The sequence below is a fragment of the Serinus canaria genome, chromosome W (assembly GCF_022539315.1).
Source record: "Serinus canaria isolate serCan28SL12 chromosome W, serCan2020, whole genome shotgun sequence".
Taxonomy (NCBI): Eukaryota; Metazoa; Chordata; class Aves; order Passeriformes; family Fringillidae; genus Serinus; species Serinus canaria.
Window position 1 is genome coordinate 13,132,794 of NC_066342.1, and position 17,464 is coordinate 13,150,257.

Consider the following 17,464-nt stretch of genomic DNA (forward strand, 5'->3'; position numbering starts at 1 on the left):
GTGCAATTATTTGTTTTGAGAGATCATGAAATACCATGCAGATTGTTATGTCAATGGAATGATGAATGGGAAGATAAATTGCATATTTTGGAGTGGATATTTTTCTCTTTCAGATCCCGAAAAACCTCTCCAGGTCTGTATGAGCTTTTTGCAGACATTATCATCAAAGGTCGCAGGCGCTGCCATGAGATCTTAGGCTGTGATCCTGTAACGATTATCATACCAGTACAACAATGGTATTTTGAGTGGTGTTTTCAAAACAATCATGAGCTGCAATCTGCTTTATCTTCTTTTACAGGTCAAATAGAATATCATTTACCTTCCCATCCAATTTTGAACTTTACCAAAGTGGTTCCTTTTCAGGGGAAACAACTTTGTTCTTCAGTACCAGTGGAAGGCACAACAGTTTTTACAGATGGATCTGGACGAACTGGAAAAGCTGCTGTAGCCTGGAAGAAAGATGACCGCTGGGAACATGAAGTGATAGTTCAACGAGGGTCTCCTCAGTTAATTGAACTTTGTGCTGTGCTTTTGGCATTTACTTTATTTCCTAGATCTGTAAATATAGTTACTGACTCTGTTTATGTTGCTAATTCAGTGAAGCAGTTGGATCAAGCTGTGTTGTATAATGTAAAGGAGAAAGCATTATTTGTCATGTTGTTGAAATTGTGGAACGTTATTCGTAATCAAAAGCATTCTTATTTTATTATGCATATTTGTAGCCATACATCACTACCTGGATTTTTTTGTTGAAGGTAATGCCTATGTGGATTCCCTTGTGGCTGCCTCAGCAGTAAAAACGGTGCCTAATGTGTTACAGAAAGCTGTTGTATCTCACCAATTCTTTCATCAGGGTGCACAGGCACTACGGCAGCAATTTAAATTATCACATAGTGAAGCAAAGTCAATTATTTCTTCTTGCCCTGATTGTCATATGTCTCATGTTTCACAGTATTATGGTACTAATCCTAGAGGCTTACTCCCTTTGCAAGAATGGCAAACAGATGTTACAAAAATGCCCGAATTTGGCCGTTTAAAGTATGTTCATGTCACAATTGACACTTTTTCTCATGCCATGGTTGCTTCAGCGTTGGCAGGTGAAACAGCTCTGGATGTTATCCGTCATTTCTGTCACGCCTTTTCCATCTTATGCGTTCCATCACATGTAAAGACGGATAATGGCCTGGCGTATGTTTCAAAGAAATTGCAAGTGTTTTTTCGTGCCTGGGGTGTTGGTCATTCTACTGGTATCCCTCATGCTTCAACAGGCCAAGCAATTATTGAACGTGCTCATGGTGTATTGAAGCACCAGGTACAAAAACAAAAAGGGACAATGCAGAAGGAGTCACCTCGAGTGAGATTAGACAAAGCTGTTATTGTCTTAAACCTTTTGTGTCCTTTACCTGACTTACAAGTCTCTCCTATATTCTATCATTTTTCGTCTTTGAATTCAAAACAGCCAAAGTTTAAGAAAGGTATAAAGGTATGGGTAAAAGATTGAATCACGGGAAAGTGGACTGGCCCCGTAGAATTAGTAACATGGGGAAGAGGATACGCATGTGTTAACAGAAAATGGCCCTCATTGGGTCTCTGCCCATTGTGTCAAACCTTATTTGGAGCGCACAGAAAAGGACAGAATGAGTGGTTCTACAGTGGGAGAAAAATGAATAGGTAATTGCATTGGTTATTAGATAGATGGAAGCACGGACCCTCAAGGAATGTGTGGTAAAGATGGTAATCCAAGACAGAGTAAAGGAAGTTACAGGTTTACGCTGAAAAATCAAAATATTAAACTAGTGGGTGTTACTTTTGCTTCTTTTCTTTGAATTCTCTTATAGAGAGGTTGGTAGTATTGAGAAATGTGTCTTGTACCATTTCCTTTTGCAGGGCACCGACAGTCCCAAAATAGGGGAATTGAATGTACCTAAGGGAGAAGTGTTGCCTTTGCATAGGAGTTGAACTAGCAGCTGAAGTCCACACTTTGAGCAACTAGGTTGGTCGCCTGTTATGAGAGCAGCAACCAGTTGCAAGGTTAAGTGGATGCTACTTAGTTCTGAGTGGTGACTAGGCAGATGACTTGGTCTCTGACTCTGTGTAGGAGAAGGTTATTTGATTAGAGGTGAAGATGTCATTCTGCTATTAATGTGTCATCGAAAATCACGAAATCTGTAATGGTATTTGAAGATCTGTCTTGATGTGCCTTGTTTGTATATGAACCTTAAGATTGTGAGGGTATGTGTTGTGAAGTGAGTAGAGGTTGGTTATTTGTAAGTGAATGAAGAATGGATCCTCCATCTGCTTGGATTTTTGCAAGGGCCCTGCAGAAGTCCTTAGCAGTTGTGTTTGCTGGTCAAATACAAAAAGGGGGAATTGTAGGAAAGATATTCTGTGCTGTTTTCGTGAGCTAGCAAAGGCTTCCTGAAGAAAAGGAGAAGCCCCATATCTCTTCTGAAGGAAGACCAAGGTTGTCACCATGGAGACAAGATAAAGGAGAGAAAGCTAAGAGATATGGACTCAGGCTAGCTTACAAAGTGACATGGCTCCCGATCACCTACTGGGAACTTTGTTTCTCTTATATGACCAATGGACACTGAATGTGTATGCTGGATGGGTGTAACTGTCTTAAAAAGTATAAAAGCAACGTTGCAAATAATAAATCTCTCTCTTGCACCTTTTGATGGAGTCGAGTACTTTTGTACCGTGTCGTGCTCTATAGCAACAAAATTCTATTCTATTGGCTAACTAACAGAAACATCTTTCTCACGCACTGTCCTTGAGAGGAATGGAAAAACAAGGTAGAAAAACAGCACCTGCAAATTGTTTATAGTCAACAGGTTATCACATCTTTCCAGCTCCCTAAAATTTCTCACAAGCCGCTGTGAGAAACGCTTGCAGTTTCTCTCTCCCTGTTCCATGGCATCCACAGAACTTGAGAACAAATGAACCTACAAACACTGATTCTCTCCCAAGTTCGAGAAAAGGAAAAAGTGAAGACACGTGAGGAGAACAATATGGCGTCACTAAGGTCAGTACAAAAGAGGTGGGGAGGAGGAAGTGCTCTGAGCATTGGAGCTGAGATTCTTCTGTAAGCCGTGGTGAGGATTACAATACAACAAACTGTTTCTCTGTGATTCATGAAGTGCATGGGGAGGATGAATCATTCACCCTCAGCCCATGAGAAAAAGGCACTGGTGCTGGAGCATGTGGATACTGAAAAGCTGTGATCAGGTGAGGGGCTTAAACAGAAAACCCTTGCTTTCAGAAATAGAAGAAGACCCTTGCTTTTATACTAGAACAACTTGTCCTTAAAAACTGCATCTCATAAGCTAAACAGCCCACAAAAAGCAGTTGTGGGAAGACTGCAAGCTGTGGGAGGGACTTCACATTGCAAGCAGGTTCTGGGCAGACTCTTAGCCATGAAAATTAAAACCACATTGGAAAAGTTCACAGAGAATTGTTTCCTGTAGGGAAGACCCCATGGCACAACAAAAGAGACTCCTCTCCCTAAGTAAACTGATGAAAAGTTTTTAGAAGTGACAAACTAACTAAAACCTCCATGTTTTGTCTCCCTGCACTGTCGGTGAGAAAGAAAGAAGGGCTGGGGGGAGGAAAGCTGTTCTAAGAGTTTATTTTTCATTCTCGTTATTCTCTTTTTATTCTGTTAATAGAATTTTCTTTATACCTTTTAAAGTTTTAAGCCTGTTTTGCCCTTAAAGTATTTTTCTCCTAATCCTTACCTCACCCCATGAATTTTCTTTTCCCCTCCTCTGCTTAACTATAGCAGAAGAAAATGAATAAATAATTATTTAGGTGCACTGACATTTAGTCAGCATCAACCCATTGCATTTGATAAACTAAATTATCTGAATAATGTACACTATTTAGGATTACATATTGAAAATACAGGAAAGTCCAATACAATTGTCTAGCAGGACATCATCACAAGGTAATAAGTCAAATAAGCATCATAACATGATAGGATTTTCTGAATTAGAGAGTTTTTAACTATCAAGTATATTAAAAAAACTTTTATCATCTTTTATCATAAAAATTCTGTGATACATCTTTCTGAATTGTATATGCTAACATTGCATAATTTATTAGACATTACACTTAAATGTCATTATCAAATAGACCCTTGTATTCAGTGCTAGAATATACCTTAGAAGCATGCCTCAAGGAAGAAGAATCTAATATAAAACTGAAGTGCTGGAGAAATGTACAGCATGAGGAACTGCACTTCTGCTTTGAAAAACATCTACTAGGAGTGACATGCAAATAATTGTGTAAGAAAGGAATAGTGGACCAGTTAAAATGATGAAGCTACAGAGACCTGAATGCTGGTTTGCTTGTACTGAATCCTATACTTGCTCTTTGTAAAAAGTTTTCAATAAAACATCAATCCTGAAAACAGCAAAATCCAAGTATCCCCAAACACTCTAACAAGATGTGCCAGAAACAAAATGCTAGCACAATGTCTCTTTTGGTAATCTAATTCATATTTTATTACTACTTGGAATACACAGCAGTAATTCAAAATTGCATTAGTTTTCTGGATGTTTAGTCATCAATGATGGCGTAAAACTTTAACTGTGTATTGGTTCTGGCTGAACTGGAATTCATTTTTCCATAGCAGCCCGCACAGTGCTGTGCTTTGCATTTGTAGATAGAAAGGTGTTGACAACATACCAGTGTTTTGGTTACTGCTGAGCAGCACTGGCACATCAGCGCTAACACTCCCTCCCCCCCATCAGGGAGCTGGAAGTGGGCAAGATCCTGGGAGGGGACACAACTAGGAGAGCTTACTCTAACTGATCAAAGGGATATTTCATACCATCTGACAACAGCTCAGATAAAAAAGCTAAGGGAGAGAGGAGGAACGGGGGGGCCATTGGTTATTCTAGAATGTTTGCCTTCCAGAGCAACTGCTGCATGAGCTGAAGCCCTGCTTCCTGGAAACTGACTGAACATCATTTGCTGATGGGAAGTAGAAAATAAACCTTTTTCTCTTTGCTTGTGCTTGCGCAAACTTTCACTTTCACTTAAGTAAACTGCCTTATCTAAACGTACGAGTTGTTTTCCATCTGTTTTTCTCTTCCCTGTCCAGCTGGGAAGGGGAGTGGCAGAGCAGCTTGGTGGGCAGCTGGTGTCCAGCCAAGGTCAACTGATCACAACTGGATTATGTGATGTACATGCTCAGCTCATTAAAAGTGCTCTTACTGTTATTATAATTTTTAAAAAATACTATTTTTAAGCAAAGTAATAAAAGCATCCAATGTCTGATTGTACCTATGCCTCTCACAATATTGAATTGCATTACTTTATGTTAAGAAGATTATGCCTATCTGATTCTTACTATAAATAAAGTAATTTAGCTTACTACTGATTTATTTTCACCTACAGAAGTGGTACTTTTAATTCTAATAGTTGGTTAACAATTCAGAGAGTATTAAGTTTTTTATATTTGATGTACCCTCTCTAATTCTTTGCATCTTAGCAAACTGACACATCAGATTTATCAGATTGAAAAACTTGAGTGAATTTCATTCATTTAAATGTAGCTATAATATGCCAGATTTATATTTAAAACATGAACTTCCCTTGGGGGTTTGCTACCAACCACATTGTCAGCTGATGTAAAGGCAACCTAATTTCACTGCAACAAAAAAGAAAATCTTAACATTAGGGAACTCCTGTCTTTACCTGTGGTTGCAGTCTTTGCTGACTTGTATGTTGTTGTATTTGCTGCATTCTTGGTGTCCTTATCTTTGTCTTCCACTCGAGACTTTACTTCTGGATTAGAGATATTTTTGGTTGCTTTCTCCTTAGACTCCTTTTTTTGAGAAACTGTTTTGGAATTTTTGTCCAAAGATTCCTTTGCAGCTGGTTTTGGTGAAGCCACTTGCTTTGATTTACCATCACTTTTTTTAAAAGCAGAAGACAGCTTGGTCTTAGTATCCTGCTTTTTTGTCTTTGCCTTTTCTTTGAGGTCCTTCTTCAAAGGTTTACCCAAATTCTGATCAGTGGGAAAAATCTCTGGATCAACCATGGAGATGTCAGGGTGCCTAGGGGAAGGACTGTGATCCTGGATTGGGGCAGGTGGAGGGTCAATTTGTTTGTATGTAATTGTCTTGTCTGTCAGAATGGTTTCTGACTCATCTTCAGAATCAATGTTAGCATCTGCAGTGATGGAAGGGCATTCCTCAGTCTCAGGGGGAACATCTGAATCAGTCTGAGATGGGGCAGACTCACTCATGGATGTGGGAGGAGTTTCATCACACTGCCACCTTTGCTGCTTTTCCCCAGAAGGTGGCTGAGATCTCATAGATTGAGTTAATGGTTTCTTTTGATATTGAGACTGTTCTTCACTTGCAAACCACTCAAGGGGGTTTGGGTTGATAAATGATGGTGAAAGTTCAGTTTTAGGATGTTTATATTCACAGGAGGACACAAGGCATAAGTCAACATCTTGACGGGATTGTGCTAAAGATTTTTCTGGAGTAAAATGTGCACTTGCTTCATAGGAATAGCTAGTAGCTTTGGATGACCTGGTGGTTTTCCCAGTTGTCTCAAATGAGAAATCTGTGGCTTCAGGTGAGTTGGTGGCTTTCCCTGTTGTCTCATAGGAGCAATTCATAGCATCAGGTGATCTGGTAGCTTTCCCAATTATCTCATAGGAATAATCTCTGAACTGAGGTGATCTAGATGTTGAAACTGCCTCATAGGAGTAGCTAATATCCTCTGGTAACCCAACCGTTTTCTCTGAGACCTTGTAAGAATAACTAGGTTCTTCTGGTGACCTGCTGCTTTTCTCTAAATCTTCTTTTTCTGGGCTGATTAAAGATTCTGGACTGTGTTTTGTTAGGGGTTCTAGGTAACTAAATGCTTTGAGAGAGGACACTTGCAAAGATAATGAAGATGTGTGAGTAGCTGACACAGCTTCTGTGATTGCAGGGGGTGAATCTGGAAAACTAGGAGAGTACAGAGAAGATTCCCTTTGAGTTAATGGAGACAGGTCAGACTTTGGTGAAAGCTTTTCTCCTAGGCTCTGCATCTTTTTTGAAGTGAAAGAAGAATGTAGTGACATATGTCTGGGTGAAGCAACACCTGAAAAGGTTTCTTCTGGCAGTGGTGAAGTTAACTGGGAATGTGTATGAGCTGATGAAGTCGAGGATGAAGCTTCAATTTGAGAAACTGAAATAATTTCTGAAATATCCTTCTCCTGAGAGTAAGATGACTGCTCCACAGGGGAAGTCTTCCATGCAAAAATTGGCTCCTGTATATTTGAAGGGCTATAATCTACTTCTGTCAGTCCATTTTCAGATATATGGTATATACTAGTGCCTACAGCAGGATAGTCTGGAGATTGCCTACTAAAGTCCATTGTTAAAGACTGCTCAGGGGACTCATGACCAAATTCTACTGACATAGTTGACTGCTCAGGAGATCTGTCATTGTGCTCTGGGCTTCTTGATTTTGTAGTTTTAGGTGAGAAATCTGGTGGAGAAACTGACATGGGTCTTGGGCATTCTTCCTTAGATGGAGACATGTCTGTTTCCTGAAACATTGTTGGTGTTTGTACAACTGACACTGAAAGGGAATCATCAACTTCAGTAGAATGGGGGGATCCAACCTCAGCATGCAAAGAAGGAGATACATCATCAGTAGTTGGTTCTAGAAATGAGCTAGTAGCAACAGATGCTGTAGAGACAGAAGCTACACCTCCTATATGGGAATAGGTATCTTCTGCTACAACTTCATCAACTGGAGTTGCGGATGTATCAGAAACAGTGCCTTCTGAAATTGACATTTTGGTGTCTTCCTTTAAGGAACCAAACTGACTGATATCTATTTGAGTTGGTGAGAGATCATCTGCTAACTTCTGCTCATCCAAGATCAGTGAATACTGAGAGCTGCTGGGTATTGTATCATCCATTTTCCTTTCTAGGCTGAAACCTTCCTTAATTACCATAAACTCCATATTTTTTTCACCTTGTTTTCCTTGGAAAGGGCTCACAGAGCTGTCTTCAGAAGCTGGGTTCATCTGAACAGGGGATTTTTTTTGGGGGGGTTTCCCCTCAGAAGGATTTCCATAATCTTTGGTGGGAGACTTTCCATAAACACTCAAAAATGCATCATAAGTGGCCTCTGAACCCATCAGTGGTGGACTCCGTAGAGGCGAGAGAACCTTTTCAATAGGAGATTCTGAATCTGGCACAGGCTCATCCATAGGGCTAATTCTGGGTTTGGCAGACTCATCTTTGTCTTCACTGGGTTCAAAGATAACAGGAACTTCTGTTGACTTATCACTGGTTTCAGAGGGAAACTGACTGGATTTTTCATCAGTGGGAGATTGATAATAAGGCGTGTGGCCAGCACTACCAGCAGCAGACTGTGAGGGAGATGCTACTTCTAATGTTTTATCTTCAGGGCTTGCACAGTGCTCTTTGGCAACTTCTTGATGTACATCAGACAATGTAGCAATGAGGACAGGCTCAGCCAAGACTTTAATCTCATTGGGAGCTAGTGAAAAGTTCACACTGCGTTCACTCAGTACTGTTTTGGCAACAGGTGATGGAGGGGACAAACTCATAGCTGGGCTCATGGCTGGACTGTGTTTTCCAACATCTTCTGGATAGGGTTCTTTGATTTCTAATTTGTCAGTGCCTTGTATTTCACTTCCTTTTTGAAAATATACATATTGGAATGCAGATTTACAGAATTTGTCTTCCTCTAATGAAGGTGGTGAGATGGTAGAAGCTGAGGCATTATAACCTTTACCTTCTGTGGCCTCTGTTTTAGATCCCTCTGATAATCCATTAAAAGCATCTGGAAGTGGAAAAAGTTTAGGTCTAGAAAATTCTTGAGAGTACAGTGACGTCTCATACTTGGTAATGTACATATACTCTTGAGAAGGTGACTCACTTTCCTTGTTGATAGTTTCATCACTCATGACATCCCAGGGCATAGACATTTCATCCATTGGAGTTGGTTCACTGGCTATTTCGATGGTAGACTGTGTATAACCTGAAGTAGCTGTGAATTCCTCAGGTGGATTTTCTCTATCCTCTTCATCAGAAAAAGCGGCTTCACCTTCTGAGCCACCAGGTAATGTTTCTTCATGGACGGAAGAAGCCAGTTCAACTGCTGGAGACTGAGGCTCTGAGTGTTTTGTTGGTGTAAGTATAAGTAGGCCATATTTATCTTCAACTTCACCAGCTTCTGCAGCTTTGCCTACTACAGCCATCACACAATCTTCTTCAGCTTCTATTTTTCCAGTCTCCTCTTCATCTTTAATGTCTTTTGCTTTGTCTTCCTTGTCTTCTTCAGTCTCTTCAGTTTCTGACTTTTCTACTGCTTCTTCCCCATCTTCCTCAGCCTGTTCATCTGATGCCTCATCATCTGCCTTTTCAATATAATTTTCGGCTTTAATATCAGCCATTATTTCTTCTGAACTCTCTTGCATTTTTCTTGCTTTCTTCATATATGGTTTTGTAGTGACCAGTTGTGTCTTTACCTCCTCATCTTCACCTTGCTCTTCAGCTCCCTCTGTCTCTGCCTTTTCCTCATAATTTCCTCCTTCATATGATTCTTCCAAGACAGTTCTCTCATCTTCAAACTTTGCATGGTCATCAACCCTGTGCTTTTCTACTGGTTCCAATTCCTCAGGTGTTTGTTTACACTCTGCCTCTGTGGTAGTTATGCCTTCATCAGAGGACTCAGCAGGTCCTTCATGATCTAATTTTTCTTTTTGGACTTCAAAGGTCTCTTTTTGTTCTATGCCAGTAAGTCTTAGTTCATCCTCTATGAGTGCAACTTGAGGTTTCATTTGTTTTATTGTTTCATCTTCTTCAGCTTTTAATTGCTCAAAATCCTTTGTTAAATCCTCTGGTGAAGACAAAAGGGATCTCTCAACTTGAAGTTCTTTTCCACTAGCTGCAATTTCTGCAGCTGCTACAGTTGTGGTGGTGGCTCCAACTGTTGCAAGGGCAGCTTGAGCTCCACTGACTTTAATCTCCTTCTTGACAGTCTTAATTTTTACTTTTTCCTTTGGCTTTTCAGCAGATATAGCTTCTTTTTTAGTAGGTTCCTCCTTCTTTTGTGGTTTAGGCTTTGCTGTTGGCTTTTTGACTTCAGTTGAAGCAGCAGATGTCTTTGTTTCTTTAGGAACCTTCTTTATGTCTTTTTTGATTCCTTTTTCTTCCTTCTTAATTTCCTTTTCTTCTTTTTTACCTTCTTTTTTAACTTCCTTTGGTGGAGCTTCTTTCTTGACTTCCTTCTTAGTTTCCCTCTTTTTTTTTTTTACCTCTTTTTTAACTTCTTGCTTGATCTCTTCTTTTCTGTGTTTTTCCTCTTTTTTGATGGGTATTTTCTCCTCCTTTTTAGAAACCTCTTCCTTTGGTTTTTCATTTTTCTTTTCTTCAGGTTTTGCTTTGACTTCCTTTTTCACTGGCTTGTCCTTTGCCACTCTTGCTTTTACATGTGTAGCTTGTTTTTCAGGAGTTTCAGATTTTTGTTCTTCTTTACTTTTAACATCTTTTTCTGCCACTATAGGTTTGGTCTCCCCTTTTTCTGGTTTCTCTTTTTCAACTGAAACTTTTTCTTTGCTTTCCAATTTCTGAAGCTTTTCCGGTGCTGGACTAGGTTTTGCAGGCTCCAGTGTTTCTTCTTTAGATTCCTTTCTGACAGGCTTGCTTGGTGTCTTTGCAGCAGGCTTCAGACTCTCCTTGCTGTCTGTTCGCTGTTTCAACTTTGCTTGTTTCCCAGCTGGACTAGCAATGTTTCCAGTTAGGTCTTTTTGTGTAACCATTGGTTGTTTAAGAAAGTCTAAGTGTTTGAGTTTTTCTAGTCCTTCTAGAATATTATATTGTGTGCTGTTTCCAGGAAACAGAACTCGGATTATTTTTTCTACAGGATTAGCTGGATGCCACACAATGAGGGATGAGACAGAGGTGAAACAGGATAATGGAATGTCTAGTTCTTGGCCATTTGGTAGCAGGAATTCAGCTTTATCTTTGCTAGTACCACTCCACTGCTGCATAAAATATTGCATCTCTTTGCTGTTTTTGATAGGATTAAGCACATACATCTCAAGTTTGCCAACTCCCATTTTCTGAAATAAAATTATAGGGTCAGTGGTATTTCCTATGTTTCTGAAAAGAGGTTCTGGTTTCATAGACAATTTATTTAAATATTGGAGAGTAAACCAAGCTTCTTCTACACTCCTATTTACTCTAAAGTTAGGATCCAGGTTCTTCAGGTTCTCAGGTATATTAAGGAATACAACACCTAAATCAGGTGAGATCAGATTTTTCATCCAGTCACTGTTGGTAGTAGACCCTTGGGACTGTTCCTCTTCTAATTCAGCTATCTTTCGCTGAAGCATGCTATTGATTCCTGGCAGGTTATCATCTCCAATGTGAGTGAGTAGAATGGAATCTACCCTGTCCAAGTGCCGGATAAGTTTCCAAAAGCAAGATTTTCTTTCAGATCCTCCATTGATAAGCATGTTGAATCCGTTCACTGCAAACAATGCAGAGTCACCTCTTCCACCTGGGAAAATATAACAGCAGGGTTTGGAGAGTTTCAAGAAGCCTCCTGAAGTTGGAGGTTCCAAAATGTCGAAGGGTGATGGCACTTCTACTGATTCTGACAGATACTCAGTGAATTCAGAGAGTCCTTCCATTTTGGGCAATATAGAAGCTGAGTTGAGCTTAATGTTAATAAAGTCTTGAAGGTTGTGTCTGTCAAGGTTAGAATTTTTCCATTCTCCTTCCTCAGGGCAGAAAAGAGTTAAGCTGGCTTTGTTGGCAGGGTGCGTGGTGCTCAATAATTCACCAATCTAAGGTTGGAAAACAAAACCACAAGATGCATGTAAATTCCTTTTTTAATTACAATTAATATCAGAACATAATAGTTCCTGATCAGATAAAACCTTTTTCATTCACTTCTGCACTGTTGAGTACCCATCCCAGAAGTTAAAGGAACCAGCTATCACAATTAGTTTTCTACTGCATTTTTTAAAATACAAAGGATCAGCTCATGAGGAAATGTCCCTTCCTCACTATCTAAAAGGGGAAAGTACCCCAATGTTCTCCCCTGCCTCCTCTACCCTTTATAGGAGAACAGTACAAGTTTTAATTTAGAGGGGATGAGGACTATGAAGATAATGTTGCCAGAGGTGCCACTCCCTCTGCCATTGGCTCACGAGTCTCCCTGCTGCCCCTGTCCATTCAGAAGAGCCAGAAAAATATCTAAGGAAAATAGCACATCGTCTTAACAGGCAGAAAGAATAACTGCAGCCCAGAGGAGGCTAGCGTCCTCCTGGAGCAGCTGCCTTCTGCATCCCCTCCTTACACAGCATGTATTTCACAACACCACAGTTCTTTCTGCAGATTGGCTCCTGGTTCCCAGACTTCAGGACAGTTTTCCACAACACTAAGAAATTATTTATTCCATCAAAAATGCAAAAAGTTGCAAGTTTTGTATTTGTGAGATTGTGAGGCAAATATATTTATATATGTTCTATTTTTCTGGTTTTGGCTGGGATAGAGGTAATTTTTTTCATATTAGCTAATACAGAGCTGTGGTTTCGATTTGTGCTAAAAAAAGGTGTTGATAACACAGGGATGTTTTAGGTGTTGCTGAGCAGGGCTTATATAGAATCAAGGCCTTTTCTGCTTCTCATATCACACCATCAATGAGTAGTCTGTGGGTGCACAAGAAGTTGGGAGGAGACACAGCTTGGGCAGCTGACTCCAACTGACCAAAGGGGCATTCCATACCATATGTCATGCTCAGCATATAAAGCTAGGGAAGGAAAGAGGAATGGGAGGATGTTTGGAGTGATGGCATTTGTCTTTCCAAGTCACCATTACCCATGATAGATCCCTGCTTTCTTGGAAATGGCTGAAGACCTGCCTGCCCATGGGAAGCAGTGAACTAATTCTTTATTTTGCTTTGCCTATTAAATTGTCTTCATCTCAACCCACGAGTTCTCTCATTTTCCCCCTCTGTCTCGCCAATCCTACTGTGAGGGAAATGAGCAAGCCACTATGTGGGGCTTAGTTGCCAGCTGGGGTTAAGCTATGACAAATATATATAAAAATACATATATAATATTATGCAATATATATTTATAATGCTTTATATATATAGTTTTATAGATTAAAAAAATATAAATTCAGTGATGAAGAAAGAGCCAGAAAAAAAGTGTTATGGTTAAAAACAATCTTGTCACTATTTTTATTTTCAACTCATGGATCACAAAAGTGAAAATCTAGAATAACTCCATTAATTTTGACAGTGTTTGAAAATATGTGTCCTAGTTTAGGCCAGGACAGGGCTAATTTTTTACAGTAGTCAGGAGGGGGGCATGGCCAGACCCCAGTGTTATTCAATACCACCTTATGTCATTGCTAGGGATGGGGGAAAGGGACTGTCTCCGGCTTCAGAGGAGGAGGGTGACCTTTTTTTGGTCAGGAGAAAAATGTGGTCAGGAAGAGCCAGTCAGTATTTGTCAAAGTTTTCCATGTAAATAGTTTCTTTGTCTTACAGCTTTTATTATTAATATTCTTGCTGTTACTGTTAGTTTTCTTATGTCATTGCTGTTTCCAGTATATTGTTCTTTTCTCAACCCATGATCTTTGCCTTTTGTGCTTTCAATGGGGGTAGAAGGGGAGAGAGTGGCATCTGGTTTGGGAGAATCTTGGTGGGGGCACTAAATTGGGGAGTACCATTCCTAGAGCACAACATGCTAGTACTAACATGATTTACTGAAATAAAGGCATAGAAAACAAAACTTTCTATGCCATAGTATGAAGAGCTTTTGCTCTATTCCGGTGTGAACTAAAATCCAATATTTGGTGTTTCCACATTAGTACGCAAACATGAAAAGGTATGATATACTTTTTATATTCTTCCAATTCCACAGACACATTTGACTTTTTTTTTTAACAGGAAAATAGGTCAAATGTAGCCAATTTCTGTTTTATTTGCACTTAACAAAGACACCACCAAATTATATAAACTTTATTGAATTAATTCAGACATAAAATTCAATGCAAAATATACCCATATGGTATTATGCAAAATACCCCAACCTTCTTTGCAGACACTCAATTACTAGTTCAAGCTATAGGAGTAGCTTTCATAAAGATAATATTGATTAGAATGCAGCTGAATAATTTGAAGGTCTTGGACTACAAACTGAATCAGAAGAAATGGATATATAAAAAAAGATGCTTGATTGCAGCAGATCTCTGTGGTCCTCTGTGTGTCTTGCTTCCTTTCTTTGTTACATAATTTATTTTCAGCACTTACCAATAATAAAATGCAACAAAGACAATGGCTGTAATTGAAAGAAAAATTATCATACCAATAACTAAATAAAGCAGAAAATACATGTTTTCTATCTTTGTTGCATTGAAACCATTTGACAGGAGTATAAATCTCACTCCTATGTCAGACATGGCTTTTCTGTAAAAAAGCAAAGCAAAAAGAACCTAAATGAAACTTGTCTCAACCAGCATGCCCAGATCCCTTTCTGCAGGGTTGCTCTCCAGCCACTCATCTCACAATCTATACTCATGTCTGGCATTACTCTGTCCCAGGTACAGAATCCAGCAATTGGACCGGCTAAATTTCATCGCCCAATGCTCCGATCTATGTAGATCCCTCTGCAAGGCCTCTTGTTCCTCAAAAGAGTCAACAGCGCCTCCCAGTTTGGTATCATCAGCAAATTTGCTAATGGTGCATTTAACTCCTGCACTGAGATCATTGATAAATATATTGAACAGAATTGGCCCTAGAACTGAGCCCTAAGGAACACCATTAGAGACTGGTCACCAGTCAGATATAGCCCCATTTACTACAATCCTTTGAGCCATGCCCTTCAGCCAGTTCTTCACCCAGCTCACCATAAACCCACTCATCCCATAGCTGGGCAACTTCTCCAGAAGGATGCTGTGAGGGACAGTATCAAAAGTCTTACTAAAATCCAGAAAAACTACATCTATCACCTTCCCATCATCCACTAGGTGGGTGACCTTATTGTAGAAGGTCTACAACCTCTCTGGGCAACCTGTTTCAGTGTTTCACCACCTTCATTGTAAAAAAATTTATTTATTATATCTAATCTAAATCAACCCTCTTTTAGTTTAAAAACATCACTTCTTGTCCTATTTCAACAGGCCCTGCTAACAAGTCTGTTCCCAAATGGATACAACAAGGTCACACTGGAACTCATGCAAACTTTTGTCAGTGCTGAGCTTTCAAAATTCACTCCACTGAAATGCTCCTATTTAATTTTGGGAACTAAATACCTAGGGACGAAGCCATACAGATTATTTAAATATATACTTTACACAGCAGCCAAATGAAGTGTGACAGCTTGTTTACTACAGGTTCCTGCCCTACAGGGACATTTAGACAATACATTAGGCAAAACAACAAAATAACAAGTCATGAAAGAAACAGCATTAAATATTGGTATATTTCATTATTATATTTTTCTTTTGTAAATCCCACAAGATTTAGATTTCACTATCAAAATGTTAAGCACTACAGTAAAGAAGCCAAACAGGTGGGTGGTGCAAAAAACTAGGGCCATTCCAACAGTCAGTCTGTCTTATTTCATGTTATTTATTACTAACTGCCATCAGGAAAGAACCTGCTGTCAAATTCAACTGTTTTGTATGTGCACCTTAGATAAACAAGCTGTATATTTTAAACACAACACTGTCTCCTTCCATTGTCAAAATGTTCCTTGGTTTTCTCTTTCTTGAAATTCCAATTTAATTCCCCAAATTAAAATGTAATTCCTTTGTAAAGCAATTTATGTCAAAACTGAAGTAAATTAAATGTCTTTAAAGAAAGCCTATAATAAAGAGTAAAAAGCATCAGCATTAGTTAGTTAATGCTAATTCTAACAAGAGGGCCAATTTTAGTCTCTTAAAAACCTGTGCCATCACATGACAATATATGGAAAGCACTTTTCTGAACACACCTCTTGATCTGTGAAGATCTCAATAAAATTATTAAAGGAGAAGGTCCCTGACTGAAGAATGAGTTGTCCTGTGTTTTCAAAGCACTGTCCAGTTAGTACAAGGAGCTTGTGTCTTGCAGCATCTGTGATCATTAAGCGCACCTAAAGAGGAGAGGAACACATCAATAATGGGAGTTATCATGTGTTTGTACATTCCTCTGAGAATATAAGGTTTACCGCATTTAATTTAAAGCATATTTTGCACCAAAGCCTACATAAGACTGTCAAAACATTTTCAAGTTATGGAGTGTTTTTATTGTCTGGAGCTTGATGATGGCACAAATAGAGTTGAGTGTTTATGGGTAAGAACCAGGAGAAAGGTAATCAAGGCAGATATCCTGGTGGGAGTCTGTTATAGACCACCCAACCGAGATGAAGAGGTAGATGAAATATTCTATAAGCAGCTGGGAGAAGTCTCACAACTGCTAGCCTTCATTCTCCTGGGGGACTTCAATTTACCAGATATCCACTGGAAATACAATACAGCAGAGACAAAACAGCCTAGGAGATTCTTGGAGTGTGTGGAAGAAAATTTGCTGACATAACTGGTGAGGGAGCCAACTAGGGAAGGCACCTCCCTGGACTTGCTGTTTTTGAACAGAGAAGGACTGGTGGGTAATGTGATGGTTGGAGGCTATCTTGGGTATAGTGATCATGAAATGATTGAGTTTTCAATTCTTAGAGAAATAAGGAGGGGTGTCAGCAGAACTGCCACCTGGGACTTCTGGAGGGCAGACTTTGGTCTGTTAAGGAGACTGGTTGAGAGAGTTCCTTGGGAGGCAGTCCTGAAGAGCAAAAGAGGCCAAAAAGGCTGGAAGTCTCTCTCACATTTTTGCTACTACTATTTATATTATATTATATATATATTAGATTATATTATATTATATTATATTATATTATATTATATGATATTATATTATATATATAGATTCTATTATATTATATTATATTATATTATATTATATTATATTATATTATATTATATTCTATTATATTATCTTATATTATTATCTTATATTATATATAAAAATGTTTTTATCTGAACCCATGTTTTTTTTTCTTTTCCTGATTGTCCTCCTCATACCACCAGGGTGGGGGGAGACTTATGAGCGGCTGCATGGTACTTAGTGGCCAGTTGGGGTAAAACCATGGCAAGCGAAAAAGAGAAAGGAAATAAAAGTAAAGGCACAAGGGAAAATAGAGTAAGGAGCAGAAGAGAACAAAATTTGAATGAAAAAGTATATAGTCCTTCCATAACTCTTGTTGAATTTTAATAACACTGTATCAGGAGACCCTTGGGTGACTGTATCCCACATGCTAATATGTCAGACTGTTTTTGGAAGGCCAAATTTCGTTTCCCAATGTACAGCATTGCTTGTCATTCTGTTACAAAAATGTCACTAAAAAGCAACAGCCTTA

At 39.1% G+C, this 17,464-nt stretch overlaps 1 protein-coding gene across 1 annotated transcript in view; it reads right to left on the minus strand.

The window, feature by feature from the left end:
- The window catches only part of LOC103824875 (microtubule-associated protein 1B-like), a 28,004-nt gene extending 11,744 nt beyond the window's left edge, over positions 1-16,260 (minus strand). The window contains exons 1-2 of the mRNA XM_050986316.1: positions 16,007-16,260; positions 5,704-11,842 (exon numbers count right to left, since the gene is read on the minus strand). Coding sequence (XP_050842273.1) covers positions 5,704-11,842; positions 16,007-16,138 — 6,271 coding nt within the window. The 5' untranslated portion in view covers positions 16,139-16,260. The remainder of the gene's footprint in view (positions 1-5,703; positions 11,843-16,006) is intronic.
- Positions 16,261-17,464: the final 1,204 nt, after the last annotated feature.